This window comes from Myodes glareolus, chromosome 13 (genome assembly GCF_982192425.1).
Source record: "Myodes glareolus chromosome 13, mMyoGla1.1, whole genome shotgun sequence".
In the NCBI taxonomy this organism is placed as follows: Eukaryota; Metazoa; Chordata; class Mammalia; order Rodentia; family Cricetidae; genus Myodes; species Myodes glareolus.
The window spans coordinates 14,160,160-14,178,179 of NC_142038.1; the positions used below are offsets into that span (position 1 = coordinate 14,160,160).

Here is an 18,020-nt window from a genome sequence, read left to right on the forward strand (position 1 = left end):
AATAATAACTCACAAACCAATTTATTATTCCATCATTCAATTCCCCCCCTTTTTTTTACAAAAAGATCCCTGAGCTTATAAAATTTCCCCCCAACCCTCAACAGTATACCAATTATAATCAACCCCTAAATGATGTCACTAACCCTGAGGACAAACTTTGCTGGGAGAGGGGACATCGTCTTCTAGAATTCCATGGACTGGGTTTTATGTGCCAAATCAGCTGTTTGCTTCTCCAGAGTGCTGAATCTCTCTTTAAATGAATTACTTTTATGTGCCAAATCAGCTGTTTCCTCCTCCAGAGTGCTGAATCTCTCTTTAAATAAATTACTATCAGTCTGTACCTTTTACAAAAATATCTCAGTTGACTTATTAAGAGTCTTATTAAGCAAAGTCCTAATATCTTCCTTCATATGTGCGATTTCTTTTTTGAAAAGTTTGTTACCAGTCTGTACCACTTTTAAAAACACCTCATTCAACTGAGTCTTGTTATTCAAAGTGTTTGTATTCTCCTTTAGATGTATGACCTCCTTTTCAAGAAGTTTCGTACCAGTCTATACCGTATTTAAAAGTACCTCAGATGACTGAAAATTGTTAGTTAAGGTGGTCTTGTCCCTTTTTAGATTTCCAACTGCTTTCCTAAGAAGCCGGATTCAGTCTGTAAAGACTGCATCATTTTCCTATTGTCAAACCATATTTTTTTAAGAAAAAAAAAATATTGAGGACAAAACTAAGCCCTAGAAATAAGAATAGTGATGTAGAAGAGGCATCATATGTGTCTTGTAAGACATTACACATGGTGTAGGTGAAAAGGCTATTAAAACCTTGGACGATTAGATTGTCTGACATATTGCCCTTTTTAAATCACTAACTTCTGAATTATGTTTAGAATAATAAATCTCACCTGTGGTTTAATCAGCTGGAGTAGGTGCAATAACCATTACCTGCCAGTAGGTGTCATGGTGCACTTGAATCCGTGTGCTTGGTTTAAATCTGATTTTAGGTAAAATGCTGAAAAATATGCTTAAATCAAGAAGTTTTTCAGTATAAATCACAGACTGTGTGCTCTGTGAAGGTCTTTGGCTGTTCAACAGCCACACGAGACAGTCGGCAGAGGGAGGTGGGCGCCTCCCGCTCTGGTGGCAGTGGCAGAGCTGCTCAGCCTTTTCCGCCTTGGCTGCCCACGTCCCTGCAACTGCCTGAGCTTCCACAAGCGCAGAAAAAGTAGACCCTGAAATCAGCCGGTAGCGGCTAAACAGGACCACTGTATGGAAATTCTATGCCACAGCTGGCCAGATCCTCCAAAGAATCAAGTGGCCCCAAGAACCGGGTGCCAACTGTAACTGTTTGCTTGATTCAGGAACTAACCAGGCCAGTTTAAAGATAAACAATTATATTTTTAATTGTTATAAGGGGAAACTCATACCACAAGAATGGGAAGTCTGAGTTCCACTGTGTCCGATGGGAATCACCTAGAGAGAACACGCACCTGGTCCATCCCAGTTTTCTTCCTGGGCTCCAGGTAGCCACACAGTAACTAGGTTCCACTTCTTAAAGGTGATTGGTTAACAGAGCTTCCCTCATCAGTTATCAATGTTTATATGGACAGCGGCTACACTTTTGTCACAGCCCATGACCACAGAACCATCTATAGAGAAAGAAGCTTACTAACTCATGAAGGAAAAACTACTAAAAGTAAACAAGAGATACTAGACTTATTGTCTGCCCTCTGACTCCCAAAAAGATTGGCCATCATCCATTGCCCAGGACATTAAAAAGGAAACTCTTATGAAGCCCGGGATAATAGAAGAGCAAGCAGGTCATGCCACCAAGGAGGCTGCCTGGCTGCCACCAATTTACTGATAACAATACCAGACACTTGTTGCCTGAAATACTAGATTATTTTGCCCCAGGTGATAAAGATTTTGCCTCTTTATCAAACACCCAGGTTAAAAATGGATGGAAGGTCATGTCAGATGAATGACTCATCCTGCCAACTGAACTGGCCAAGTCTACCAAACCCACAGAGGAACACATTTAGGCCAAAGAAAATCAAAGAAACTCTTAGGACATTCAAAATTCAAAATTTTCAATATAAATTAACTGGTGGAGGACTGTGTGATTCAATGCTTCCCTTGCCAGGCTACTAGCTCACAAAGAAAAGAACTCTCTCAAAACAAAAGGTAAAGAGGAATCTCCCCTAGATTCTACTGGGAGGTGAACTTAACTGAGGTAAGATCTGGCAAATACTGATATAAATATCTTCTAGTCTTTGTGGATACTTTTTCAGGTTGGGTAGAAGCCTTCTCCACTAAAAAAGATGGCATCAACCATAGTCAAGAACATCATCAATGAACTTATACAAAGGTATGGATTTCTGTTGATAGAAGTCTCTGTCCCACCTGGTCCTGCAGTCATTCAGTCCCAAAGAAACACACAGAGGTCTACATTGATTATAAATTGCTTGGCCCGGTTGCTCAGGCTTTCTTATTAATTAACTCTTACATCTTACATTAACCCATAATTCTTGTCTATGTTAGCCATGTGACTTGGCATCTTTTATCAGTGAGGCGTTCTCATCTTGCATCCTCTGCATCTGGGTGACAACTGCAGAATGAGCCTTTCCTCTTTCCAGAATCCTCCTGTTCTGGTAACCCCACCTATACTTCCTGTATAGCTACTGGCCAATCAACATTTTATTAAACCAGTAAAAGTGACAAATCTTTACAGGGTACAAGACCATTGTCCCACAGCAATTGTCCCTCTTTTTTAAAAACAAGAACAGTGAATCTAATCTTCTTTGTTTAGTTTGTTTTTCTGACCATTATCCGTAACAACTTGTAACCAATACTCTAAACAAAGACAAGCATCCATAATCCATTTTTTGGGGATGTGGGCATAGTTTTCTATGTTACCTCCTGCTGATTGTGGGTGCTGATAATCTTATGGGGACCTAAAGAAAAATTAGGATTATGGTCAAGTCCTGACTGGAATAATCTGAGAGGCTTGATCATCTCAACCAGAAGTCTTAAGACTGTTCTTAAGAAGAGTTCAGAACTATTGGAGTTCAGAAGAAACTCCAATAGAGATCCTCTGAATTGTTGGATCATCTGAGCCATCCATGCCTACCAGAGATTTTTCAGGGGATCTTCCTTGATCAAACCTAATTTTTCTTAACCCAGAATGAATCCACAGCTTCTCATTTCCTGTGGACACAAAAGCAAAACCTCTTCTCCAAAGTAACATATATTTTGACTTCAATTTTGAAGTCAAGGCATTTTCAAAATATATAGGCTGGATTAATCCAGCAGCATTTATAATCAAATGTCTTTTATCAGCTGTTATTCCTATCACAGTCAGCAAATAATTCAAAGACAACACAATAACATACAGCATCCAGATTCTCTGTGTATTTTCCATCTTTATGTGGCTTTATTTTCAACTCTATTTCTTTTATTTTTACTTTTAAATTTTGCTTGAGACAGGGTTTCTCAAGTATATCTTTGAGTGTCCTAGAAATTACTTTGTAGATCAGACTGTCCCTGAACTTACAGAGATTTACCATACAACAATCACAGGTCAGGACTCCTGTCCTCCCCGTCGGACCTTTATAAGACCTCATTAGGCCTCTCACAGTTCCCACCCAGGCCCTCACAACTCAACCTAGTGCCATCCAGATAGCCCAAAATGCCACCCCACCAGAGACCGATGTGTTAACAATAAACAATGCCGAGAAAGATTAAGCCACTAGTACCTGTGGACCCCCTCCATGAAATGGTCCTGGCCACCTACTTCCTCCTTAATTCTACAAATACCAACCTCACTAAGGACTGCTTGCTGTGTCTAGATGCTAGACCACCATTTTACATAAAATTTGGCCTTCTTGTTACACAGTCATCTGTAACACTCGGGACTGTGTCCCTAACCAAAGAACAGCCCCTCTCACCCTGGAAGACATTCGAGGGGGATGCCACCTGCTTCTGCTCATATAACACCCCTTAGACAAAACTGCTTATTTGTCAAATCCAGAAATATGTTTTCTCAAGGTCTTCAAATGCTCTTAACTTAGACAACTCTCATCAGTCACCCCTATCTCAAGGGTCTTGATATGCATGTATGTAACCTTTGTTTATATCCCTGTATATAAACTAGTGCAGTGATATTTTACTTTTATTTTAATGAATAAAGCTTATCTGAAGATCAGAGTGCAAAGCTAAGCCACCAAAGGCCAGGGAGGGGTGGCACACACCTTTAATCCCAGGACTCAGGAGAAAAAGGCAAACTGAGCTCTGTAATTCAAGGCTACCCTGGGCTACACAAGATCAATCCAGAAACAGGTCCAGGTGATGGTGACTCACACCTTTAATTTCAGTTTGGGAGTCACACACCTTTAATCTCAGCACTAGGGAGGTGGAGACAGGAGTGCTATGGCTGGGTAGAGAGAGGAATATAAAGGGGAAGAGATAGGAACTCACTGGAGTGAGGAATCTGAGGTTTGGCTGTGACAGTAATGCCATGTCACAAACTCCGAAACAGAGTCAGAGGACACTACAACAGAGATCTTAAGGAATTAAATTGTCATCTGGTCTAGTGACCAGGCCTCTATTCCTGTCTACTCTGGATACTGAGGTAAGAGTACATGTTCAAGGCCAGCCTGGGTAACTCAGATGATTGTGTAGGTTTGTTTTGTTTTTTTTTAAGTAAATACAGGGTTGTGGATCCAGTCAAGTAGCAGAGCCTTTGCCTAGCATTTTGAAGACCCTGGTGTCAATCTACCAAACAATAAGAAATAAAATTTTTAAAGGAAATTTTGTGTTGGGAATGAGAATAGCCTGAGGCATAATGGTCAGAGAAGACCTGGAAAAGGTTCTGATAATATCGTGAAGCTAAGGTACATACTTGTATGTCCTGTCTATTGCTTTGTCTTGTCAATCTATTGTAAAGCTGACATAGGGAAATGAAAGATCTCAGATGTAGGTTCAAAAAGGATGCTGAAGTGGATGGTTTGTCATAAGAAATTTATTGCAGAAGTTGCTAATGCCATGGATGAATAGACAGACAGACAGACAGACGACAACAGTATGGTGGGGACTCTGAAGAAAGAACAAGGCCCATGTGCTAAATAAGGGATTCTTCTCTTACAGCTTTCTGAAGATGGGGGTGGTTTTATAGGACAGGCTCTCCAATTCTCAGGTTGGAGACAGGAAAGAAGTGGGGGAGCAGAATGTGTTCTTTCCTCACCCCCCCAACACCTTCTTTACTGTAAACTCATTTCCCCAGGTGAGAAATCTGGGCACCTGGAAGTCTGTTAGCTAGGGAGTTACTGATGATGCCTCAGCAGGCACCTGCCAGTGTCTCTGAGAGGGGGAAAGCTGCTGGCGAGATTGTGGCCTGAGCAGCAGTCTGGTCTGGATTCTAGTCTTTCATTCTTAAAGAGAGAAACTGAAAAGAATTAAAGCATTAGGTTCTGTCCTGTTGACTTTAATTGTTACCTTGACACAGCCTAGGGTGTATGGGAGAAGAGGCCTCAACCAGGGATTACCTAGATCAGACTGGCCTATGGGCAGGTCTTTGGGGGATTGTCTGATCATTAGTTGATGCTGAAGGGCCAGTCCCACTGTTGGTAGCACCTTTCCTAGGCTGTATAAGAAATTAAGGCTAACCATGAACTGGTAAGTGAGCCAGAAAGTGTGCTAGCATTTGATCAGTGTTTCATCACAGTAGGAAGTTAGGGCCATACCATGGCCCAAACTAAAAAAAAAAAAAAACAAAAAAAAAACAAAAAAAAACTGTTTCCTTTACTAATTCCTGTCTCCAGGGTTTTGGTAACATACTACACAGACACTTCACGTCCTGTAAAACCAGCCAAGCTGTGCCAAGAACTCTGTGCCAAAAAGCTAAAATAAGTCTTTACTCTTTTTAAGTTGGTAATGTCAGGTATTATGCCATAGCAATGAAGAATTGACTAGTATCCAAACAAAGAACAAATTTATTTGAAGGAATAAAATTATATCTAATAAAGAATATAAACTCAGAGAATAAGAGTTTATCCTTTAGCTAAAAGGTGTAGTTAAAAAATACCAAAAGACCCAGGAAACATACACTGATGTTTAATAAACTATAGTGGAAGCTTGCCAGGGCAAGCCCTGCGCATGGGGTGCATTTTCTGAGACAGAGCTTGATGTTCCGAGAGGATCCCCTGGATCTTGTCCAGACAGGCTTGGTTTGCTGCTACCCCTGCTTCAAATTCCCGGCGTTCCTCTTCCTTCTCTGCTTCCAGAGCCTGCTTCTGGTAGGCAATTTGCATCCGAAGTTGATCCTTATACTCCTTAGCCAAACCACAACGCCTAAGGTTTTAAAGATAACAAAGGAGAACATTAAAAGTTACCATTTGGATTTATTTATAGCATTATCATTAAATATAATACTTCCATGAATAGGAACACGACAATATCACTTAGAGACTGAGAAATGGGATTGCTAGATCATATGACAGTTCTGTTTTTAGTATTTAAAAAAAATGGTGTGGGAGAATTGTCTGTATTCTGTCAATCATATTTTAACAAAACGCTGATTGGCCAGGCAGGCAGTATAGGCGGGAAAGCCAGAAAGGAAGTAGGGGTGGAGCAAAGAGACTGGAAGTATTCTGGAAAGCAGGAAGCTCCCTCCACAGTTCTGCCCAGACCACCGGAGAGGAAAGATGTAAGCTGCCCTGCTGGAAAAGGTACTGAGCCATGTGCTAATGTAGATAAGGATAATGGGGTAACAAAAGTTATAAGAGCTAATAAGTAGCCTGACCTAATGGGCCAATCAGCTTTATAACTTATAGAGATCTCTGTGTGATTGATTTTCTCTGGGACTTGCCGGTTGTGGGGTACCGGTCGGGAACAGATACCCCAACAAGCCAGCCAGGCCTCATGCTACAAAGAAACTCCTTGCCAGGCAGTGGTGGCGCACGCCTTTAATTGCAGCACTTGGGAGGCAGAGGCAGGTGGATCTCTGTGAGTTTGAGGCCAGCCTGGTCTACAAGAGCTAGTTCAGGACAGGCTCCAAAACTACAGAGAAACCCTGTCTCAAAACAAACAAATAAGCAAACAAAGCCAAACACAACAACAAAAAACTCCAATGCTGGAGAGATGGCTCAGAGGTTAAGAGCGCTGACTGCTCTTCCAGAGGACCCAAGTTCAGTTCTCAGTACCCATATTAGAGGTCACTACCATCTGTTACTCCACTTCCAAGGGTTACAGTATCCTCTTCTGGCTCTGGGCTCACCAGGCACATGTGTGACGCTGGCAAAACATATACACACACACACAATAAAAATAAATAAATACCTTTTTTAATAAAGAAGGAAACTCCAGTTAGTTGGCCCATAATAGCTACTGATGGTACAACTGTGACACTACCTTAAACTGAAACCCCCGGTCCTAAGAAACAGCATAGACATGTCTTTCAAACACCCTTAACAGTTTCACCCACAGTTCTGCAGTAGAACACCTGTTGCAGTCTCCCCTACTCTCTGACTCCCATCTCTAATAGATCATGGAGGCCTTCTCCTCCAACCTTCCTCCTATTCATCCTATTACCCCAGCCCCTGATATGAGCAGACATTCCTTGAGAACATGCTTGCTGCACCAGCCAGGGAAACAGGTAGGCTAACTTCAGATTGTTGCCCCTCCCTCCCTCTAAATACAGCTCCCAAGTCTCACCCCAGCTCTGTAGCAGACCTTACTGCAGCCCCACTCATCTCTGCCCCATCTCCATGGGACTGCAGGGATATCTGGACCCAAAATTACAACCTTCCTAGACACAGATGTCCATCTGATAGCATAAAAACACAACAGTCAGGAAAATATGTCCCCACTAGAACACAAGAACTACTACAATAGGCCGTGAGAAATGCAAAATAGCTGAAACATAAAACAAGGAACTTAACACATCCATTATGGATATAATGGATCTCCTTAAGGAGAAAGTGAATAAATACATTAGAGAAATCCATAAAAACACAAACAAAGAGCAAAAGAAAAATAATAAAATAGTTCAAAACTTCAAAGTGGAAATCAATCAATAAAGAAAACCCAAACTGAGGAAAATCTGGAAATGAAAAACTTAAGAACTTGAACAAGAACCACAAAGGTATACACATAATGGAAGAGAGAATCTCAGGCATTAAAGACAAGATAGCACTGGCTGTTCTTCCAGAGGTTCTGAGCTCAATTCTCAGCTGCCATATAATAGTTCACAACCATCCATAGTGGATTCTGATACCCTGTTCTGGCATAAAAGTGTGGATGCAGAGAGAGTTTTCGTATACATAAAATGAATAAATAAATATTTTTTGAAATAGCCCTCCTGGTTCAAAACACCCAGGAAATCTGGGATACTATGAAAAGACAAAATCAAAGAATAGTTAATAGAAATAGAGGAATGTTGTGGGAATTCATTCTGTCAATAACTTTGGGGTAAAGTAGTGTATGGCTTGTTCTAAGCTCCCTTGATCCCAGATTTGTGAGTCTGTTTTCCTCATAGCATGCCTAAATACATTGATATATATGTATCTCTTTGTGGTTCAAGTTACAAGTGGCACCCATGTGGTCAGGCCCCAAATGACCCTGTTGGGGCACATTGCCCCACACAGCCACGCAGGGCTAGTTTATTAACCCCTGTCTGCAATCAGCTGCTCCATGTAGCCCAAATTCCTGTTAGTTGCTGTTTTATATGCATTTTCCTTTCCTACAACTGAACTGTCAACCAGTCCCATGACTCCAAATCCCACCACTGCTCCTCTGTCAGGGTGAGAGTGACTCTCTCAAACCCTTCTTAGCAAATATGCAGACTCCTAATGGGAACCAACACATATGAAATAATTAAAGGGTATTAAGGAAGCAAGAGATTCTTATGGTATGCATTCAGCATATATGAGGCAGTTGATAAATACGTGGTCTTCTAGGAATAGGATTACTCCAAATGACTGGTCAATTAGTCTTAGAAGTATTAGAATATGGTCTTCAGTTAAAATGGAAAAGCTATTAGAGAGAAGAAGCTAAGGCCTTTGAACAACAAGGTAAGATTAGAGGTTATGAGGTCTCCCAAGATCAAATTCTTGGTGAGAACCATTATGCTGATGTAAATAGTCAGCTACATACAATGAACACACCTTATCCCTATGCCATAAAACAACCTTGAATGCTTGAAAGAGGATTCAAGAACCATGAAGAAGAATTGAGTCATATGCTAAAGTTATACAGGGTTCAGAAGAACCCTTCAGTGACTTTTTACAAAGATTAATTAAAGCTGTAAATATAGGGGTATCAGATCAAGAAGCTAGACAAGTATTAACTGAATCTTTGGCTTTTGAAAATGCTAATTTAGAATGCAAAAATACAATTACATCTTTAAAGGTCAGATTAGCACCCATAGGTGAATAAATCTTACATACAGCCAATGTTGAGTCTCTTAACTATAGTTATGAGGCCCGGATAGGAGAGGCAATTTCCAAAGGCCTGAAGAGACATCAAAATGCCAAATTTTTAGTTGTGGTAGAATAGGCCATTTGAAAAGAAATTATAGACAGGGAGTTCCTAGAAATAATGTTTCTTCTAGGCATGACCCAAATAGAAGGCCCCAAACTTCTGGATTATGCAGAAAATGAGACAAAGGCCAACATTGGACCAATAAATGCAGATCAACAAGAGACAAACAAGGCAACCCTTTACTACCAGGAAATGCCTTGGGTGGGGGACTCTTGCAGGTCCCCAAGTCAAATGTGATCCAGTCATTTCTAGTCACTGTGGAGGAAACTCCTCCCTAGAACAATTACAGGATCCAGTGCCTATTGTAATAAACCACACTGCTCTGGATGATAGAACATCTTTGGAAGATGAATAAAAAAATTCCAGGAGCAATTATAATACAAATATTTTGACAGACTTGAATAAATGATCAAAGACCAACTCTTAGGGTATGAATAAATAACACCGTGCTTGAAGATTTATTGAACACAAGGTTGGATGTGACTATAATTACACCATAATCATGCCATCCAAATTGGCCCATTCAAGAGGCAGATGTTCAGTTCCTATAGATTGGAGTCCTATCTCAGGTTAAATTAAAAAAAAAGCATGAGATGGGTTGAATGTATAGGGCCAGAAGAAGGACAGAGAGGAAAATTGAAGTCATATGTGGCTAATGTAGCAGTGAATCTATAGGGTCATGATCTGTTACAGAAATGGAATACTCAGATTAATATTCCTCCAGTCTCATAAATAGAACATAAATGAACTCATGTTTCTGGGAAGAATATATAAGGCACTATAAAAAAAACAGTCATTCAGGCTGTACAAAAACAGAAAGCAACAGCTGTCTCATTCTCAGAGGTGCCGATAGCCCTACCCTTAAAATGGTTAACTGATAAACCTGTCTTGGTTGGACAATGGCCTATGACAGAGAAATTACAGGCCTTAAAACAACTGGTTTAGGAGCAACTAAATGCTCAACATGTTGAAGAATCTACCAGACCTTGGAAATCTTCGGTATTTGTTATTTAAAAAAAACTGAAATGTGGAGAATGCTGACAGACCTGAGAGTCATAAATATAGTAATTCAGCGAATGAACTCTCTACTGCCTGAAATGTCTTTGACTTCTCTGTTACCTAAAGAATGGCCTGGGGGGCTGGAGAGATGGCTCAGAGGTTAAGATCACTGACTATTCTTCCGAAGGTCCTGAGTTCAATTCCCAGCAACCACATGGTGGCTCACAACCATCTGTAATGAGATCTGATGTTCTCTTCTGGCCTGCAGGTGTACATGCAGGCAGAATATGTATACATAATAAATAATAAAGAAAAAATTTTTTAAAAAAAGAATGGCCTGTTATAGTTATTGACTTAAAAGACTATTTATAACAACTCTCAGTCAGTTAAGAGCTATCAATGGAAAATCCTCCCACAGGGAATGTTAAATAGTCCCATCCTGTGCCAATATTTGTACAAAATCCATTGGAAATAATTTCTGTTCAGTTTCCACAACTTATAATTTACCATTAAATGGACAATATCTTATAAGCTAAATCAAAGATAGACACTTTTTTTAAAAAAAAAGTTTGAAAAAGTAAAGAAAGTTTTACCTCTCTGGGAATTACAAATTACTCCTGAGAAAATACAAAGAGGCGATTCTATTAATTACTTAGGGTATAAAATAAGTCTACAAAAAAATTAGACCATAAAAGGTCCAAATCAGAAGAGATTAACTGCAAACTTTTAATGACTTTCAAAAATTGCTAGAAGGCATTTCCAGTTTATGGACCACTATTAGGATAGAACCTTATGAACTGAGTAATCTATTCAGTACCCTTGAAGGGGACAAGGACTTAAATAGTTGAAGAGTATTATCAGCTGTAGCTAAAAGAAAATTGATTTGGTAGACAAGAAATTACCGAATACTCTGTGGGTCATGTGGATCCAAAGCTTAACTGCAATCTGGTTAGAGTACCCTCTAGAAAATCCCCTTCAGGGAATTTGATGCAGAAAAAAGATATCATATTGGAATGGATATTTCTATCACACAAACAGAGTAAGAAATTACAGACATATGTGGAAAAGATTTCTGATTTGAATTTAGAAGGAAAATTAAGATTTCACCAACTGACAGAAATGGACTCAGCAAAAATTATAGTACCTTTAACAAATGAGAAAATTTTTCATTTGTGAAAAGATAATAAATATTAGCAAAGAGCTTACAGTAATTTGGGGAGAAAGATTAACAACAGTTATCCAAAAAGTGAGAAAATTTAATTCACAAAAATAACCAATTGGATTCTTCTATGCATTCTAAGAACACCACCAATCTCTGGAGTCTCTAGGTTCTATATGAATGCAAATAAATCAGGAAAGGCAGGACATAAATCAGGAAATTTAAGTAAAGTGGCTCAAAGTCCTAACAATTCTGAGCAAAAGTCAGAATTTTATGCCATTCTAATGGTACTAATGGATTTTACAGAACCTCTCAATGTAGTTACTGATTCTTAAAATGCAGGAAGAGTTGTTTTATATATTAAAACTGCCAAATTTATTTTTGGTAAAACAGAATTAACTTTGTTATTTATACAATTACAGGAAACAATCAGGATTAGGAATTGCCCCATATATGTAACATACATCATATCCCATACAGGTCTGCCAGGTCCTCTAACACATGGCAATGATGAAATTGATCAGTTATTAATAGGAAATATGCTGGAGGCCTCAGAATTTCATAAAACCACTATGTCAATAGCAAAAGTTTAAAAAAGGAATTTTCTATCATTTGGCAACAAGCCAAGGAAACTGTAAAACTGTGTCCTATTTGGTGCTTCTATAACCAAACTCCACTACCTGCAGAAAGTAATCCTAAAGGTATGCAAAGAAATGAAATTTGGCAAATGGATGTTTCATTTTACAGAATTTGGAAATTTAAATATGTACACCATACAATAGATGTATTTGCAGGATTTCAATGGACAACCTCTTTGAGTTCTAAAAAGGCTGATTCTGTAATTGCACACTTATTAGAGGTCATGGCCATCATGGGAATACCTGTACAAATTAAGACTGACAATACTTCAGCTTATGTCTATAGTAAAATAAAACAGTTTTTGAATATTATAATATAAAGCATATTACAGATATACCACACAATCCTAAAGGACAAGCAGTTGTAGGAAGATCTAATTGCACTTTAAAAGAAATGCTTAATAAAGAGGTAGGGAGACTTAAGACCCTCAGAGAAAGATTTATTGCATAATGCCTTATTAACGTTTAATTTTCATAATGCTAGTGAGAAAGTAATAGCAGCTGCAGAGAAACATTGGACAAAAAAAAACTACTGAGTAAAATAATTCTGGGTATTTTAAAAATGTGTTGATCTTAGAATGGAAACCAGGGTATATGTTTCATTGGGGAAGGGGTTTTGTTTTTTTCTCCACCCAAGAAAAAAAGCTATGGATACCATCAAAATTAATAATGATTCAATTTGAACAGGAGAGACTTTTTAATAGAAGTGATACTTCATCAACCAATGTTACATTTCAAAAGGAAAACTCAACAAATAAGAGTTTGGGGTTCTGGGGTTTTTTGTTGTTGCTTTTTTTTTCTTGTTGTTGCTTTTTTATAGGAAAATAGAAATACCCACCTTCAAGAAATCAAAAGACCTTTGACATCTAGATGTCTAAAGAAGAGGGGAAAGCTATACAGAAAAAAAAATATCAAGCAAGAAAAAATCTGACCTATGGCATCAATATTCTCTGCAGGACAAAATCTCACTACCAAAATGTCTGTATTTCTTTACTTCTCAGAAAAGTTGTAGTCCTGGCACAATTAAAAATCAAAGCTGGCATTGGGATTGGAGTGTGGCTACCTCCTTCTCTAAACCTACATATGTTGTTAAAAATATTCAGAGTTCCTGTCTCATATTAGAAGAGTCACCTGATGTGGGACAGAAGAAAACTAAAAATATAGGGACTATTGTTATCAAAACTCTTGTTATCTCCCCCCAAATTCTATTTTTCCCCATACTTATTTTTGACTCTTTAGTACTTTTCTACAGGGTTTTTCTGTAGTTTTGGAGCCTGTCCTGGAACTAGCTCTGTAGACCAGGCTGACCTCAAACTCAAAGAGATCTGCTGGCCTCTGCCTTCTGAGTGCTGGGATTAAAGGTGTGTACCACCACCACCCAGCTTAGATAAATATCTATCCTAATATTTAAACTTTCCATTTTTATATTAATATTGTTAAGTTTTCCACAGCAAACAATACATTTTCCTAACAGCAATCTCTAAAATCTCCAGAAGAAAGATGGAGCCTCACAACAATTCAGCCTTGTACATAATGATGCCAATGAGCCAATAAATACCACTCAAAGATTGGCTTTGAACTACAAACTGCTCAAAACAATTCCAAATTGGCTGGCTGAGATGGTCCACCTTCTTATAACGCTCTTACCAGATAAGAACTTCTGGTAAGCTTTTCCCACTACTCAGAGACCGGCTACAAATGCTACAGCTAGTCCTCTTGAGACTTAACCATTGTTTTAGTTATTTACAGGCTCCCACAGAGATACCATCACCCCCAAGGCAGCTTGAAGTAATTCTAAGGAAATATGGCCCCTCTCCCAACAGATGAGATGGATGGTTTTTTGGTTTTCCTCAGGGTTGGTTGTAAGATATATATTATAGGGTTGAGGTCAAAATAATAATAATTAGACCCAGGAATCTCATTTAGTATAGAAAAAAGGGAAATAGGGAGACTAGAATAATAAAGTATATTAATGTATTAGATGGGCTAGAATAATAAAGAATATTAGTGTATTAGGCTAGAATAATAAAGTATATTAGTATATCTACTTAAACATCTTAACAACTATGAGTTTTAGAAAATTTACATTGGTGTAGATTCTTGTATATTGATACATATGTAAAACTATTGTTATATTCCTATCAAAAATAATTTGTACATTGATACAAATTCAAAATTATATTTGCCACATTGTGTATGTGCCTACTTCTGTTTTCAATATATTTGTATACAAACATAAAATTATTTTTGTCATACTATATGTATGTTTCTACTTAAGATATTTTGTATATTGATACAAATTAAGGATATTTTTGTCACATTGCACTACACATTTTTACCTCTGGTTAATATATTTTTATATAGTGTTACAATTTGAGGTCATTGTCCTCAATGATTCAAACACATGTTTGAAGATTGTTTACTTTTATAATGTGAAGCCTTAGTCTTTAAGATATATGGGTCATTAAGAATTACAGGTTAATAGTCACCCATGTTTGTAATTCTTATATTAGTTAGGTTCTCTAGATGCACAAATATATACTCCACATAGATAGGTAATCTTCAAAAACTTCAAAGACCTATGGAATACAACATTTAAATGTTTTAATAAATTAGAATTCCATTGATGTGAGTCACAACTGCTCCTGGCAGCACTGATCTACTCCCAAGAGAATGATGGACACTGAAGATACTCCATATGAAATTTGTTTATTCTAGGAAAAACTGGCTTATTGGACAAAGAACTTGCCTCATCTTCTTATGGTAAACACCCTGTCCAATCTGGACAAGCAGGATACAAGAATAAATTATTGCTGAACCGTGCCAACACAGGGTAAGACAGTCTTTTGAATTTTCCTGCTTCTAAAAATGGTCTGTCCGATATTCTAGGCCTATAGCCAAAGTTGGTTGCCCAACATTGCAGAGAGACTTTGGGTAACTGTCCAGTTAGCCAGCTGTTTCTGCCATTTCTTGCATCTTTTGGAAGTCACTTACTTGTATTTCCTGCTTACTCAGGAAGTGTTTACCTTCTCAGGACTTTGATGGGGTTGAAGACTATATAGTCATAATTATTATCCTCTTATATCTTAGCTAGGGAATATTAAGTACAAGACGAAGATGCTTCAAGATAGAACAGCTTTCAGAATAATCTCTGTTATCTACCAATGACCTATAGCTGGGACATTTAGTGTATGTCTCTTGCTTGATGGTGTTCTTGTTGGTTGTAGTTCCAATTTTGTGTATGTTATTACCATTTCTACCTCCTGTATAATACTTGATAAGTATTCTTATTGCATATAGTTTTATATTAGGTTTAGAATATTCCTATTTAGATAAAAGGGTGATGTGTTGTGGGAATTCACTCTGCCAATAGTTTTGAGGTACTGGCCTTAAGGTGTGGCTTCTTGTCTGAGGACATGATTTCTTAAAAGGAGAGAGAGAGAGAGAGATCATACACTTTCTTGGGTTGTAAAGACCAAGTCAGGCGGCATGAAAAAACATGAGGCCAGTTTCCAGTTCCCTTGGTCCCATTTTTGTGAGTCTGTTTTCCCCATAGCACCCCTTAATATATATCTTGTGGTTCACATTACAGAAGAAGACATAACCTAGTTCAAAGACAGAAAAAACATTTTCAGCAAAATCATATAGGAAAATTTCCCTAACCTAAAAAAAAAAAAAGATGCCTATCAAGGTACAATAAACATACAGAACACCAGATTGACAGGACCAGAGAAGAAAGTCCCTTGGCACATAATAAACAAAGCAGTAAACATACAGATCACAGAAAGAATATTAAAAGTTGCAATGGAAAAAGACCAACTAATATATGAAGGAAGACCTATAAGAAAAACATATGACTTCTGAATGGAGACTTGAAAAGCCAGAAGGGCCTGGACAGATTGTCTACAAACTCTAAGAAACCACAAGTGACAGTCTCAGCTTCTATACCCAAGAAAATTTGCAATTATAATAGATGATGAAAGTGAGACTTTCCATGATAAAATCATATTATATCAATATATATCATTCCAGACCTACAGAAGATGCTAGAAGGAAAACTCCAACCTAAAGAGACTAAACACACCAAAGAAAATACAGGGAATAAATAATTATAGATAGGCAAATTGAAATAGTGGAAACACACATATGTACATGCAAACCACAACAAAATAATAGGAATCTACAAACATTGCTCACTGCTGATATCTCCTAGTGTCAGTGGTTTCAATTCCCCAATAAAAATAGACAGACCAATAGAATGGATGTGAAAACTGTATCCATCTTTCCGTTGCATCCAAGAAACATATTTTAACATCAAGGACAGATATCGCTTCAGAATAAAAGAATGGATGGGGATTGCATTGAATCTATAGATTGCTTTTGGTAGGACTGCCATTTTTACTATGTTGATCCTACCAATCCAAGAGCATGGGAGATCTTTCCATTTTCTGGTATCTTTTTCTATTTCTTTCTTCAAAGACTTAAAGTTCTTGTTGAATAGGTCTTTCACTTCTTTGGTTAGTGTTACCCCCAAGATATTTTATGTGTGGCACCACCACACCTGGATTTGTTTCTGTATTGGTCTTGTGTGGCCTTGAACTCACAGAGATCCTTCTGCCTCTGTCTCCAAAATCCTGGGATTAAAGGTGTGTGTCACCACTGCCTGACCTCTACTGCCCTTCCAATTTTTAGGTGAACTTTATTAAAACACAAATAAAATATCACTATTAACAACTATGCACCAAACACAAGGGCACCCAAGTTCATCAAAGAAACAGTGCTACAGCTTAAATCACATGTTGACCCTCACTCACTAATAGTGGGAGACTTCAATACTCCACCCTTGCCAACAGACAGGTCATCAGACAAACTAAGCAGAAATGCTGGAGCTAACTGACATTATGAACCAAATGCACCTAAAAGATATCTACAGAATATTTCACCCAAACACAAACGAATATACCTTTGGGAACAAAATCTATATTGTGGGAAGACTAGGGGAAAATGGGGCAGACAGGAGGGATCAGCTGGGAGAGGATGAAGGGAGAGAGTACACGGAGAGATGACTAGAATTGGGGGGCATTGGAATTGCAATGGAAAGTCTCAGGAATCTATGAGGGTGACCTTAGCTAAGACTCCTAGTAATGGGGGATACGGAGCAACTGGCCCTCTTCCATAGCCAGGCAAGACTTACAGTGGAGGGTATGGGACACCAACCCAGCCACATGACTGGTCCATGCCACAAGAGGGCGCCCACTCCTGACACTGCTTGGAGAGCCAGGACCCAGAGGCTGAATAGAAACCTAGGATAGAATCAAACTTGACTGACAAGAAAAAGTCAATGAAAATAACCTGGGCTCAAAGGGCCCCACAGGAACTGAACTCACAACCAGGGAGCCTGAATGGGACCAACTGAGGTCCTCTGCATATATGTGACAGTTGTGTAGTTTGGCCCTCTTTGTAAGACTCCTAACAGTGAGAGCATGGGCTGTCTCACACTCTTTTGCTTGCTTTTGGGAGCAAGCCTTTTCCTCCTGCTGCGTTGCCTTGTCCAGCTTTAACGTGAGGGGATGTGCCTAGTCTTACTGTAACTTGATTGCCACGTTTGATTGATATCCCTGGAAGGCCTATCCTTTTCTAAAGGGAAATGGAGGAGTAGGGAATCTAAGGGCCAGGAGAAGTAGAGAGAAA

At 38.7% G+C, this 18,020-nt stretch overlaps 1 protein-coding gene across 2 annotated transcripts in view; it reads right to left on the reverse strand.

The window, feature by feature from the left end:
- Positions 1-5,963: 5,963 nt before the first annotated feature.
- Positions 5,964-18,020, reverse strand: part of Cfap53 (cilia and flagella associated protein 53) — a 54,167-nt gene continuing 42,110 nt past the window's right edge. For both annotated transcript variants that reach the window (XM_085676423.2, XM_048418978.3), the window contains one exon: positions 5,964-6,344. In XM_085676423.2, coding sequence (XP_085532549.2) covers positions 6,116-6,344 — 229 coding nt within the window. In that variant the 3' untranslated portion in view covers positions 5,964-6,115. The remainder of the gene's footprint in view (positions 6,345-18,020) is intronic.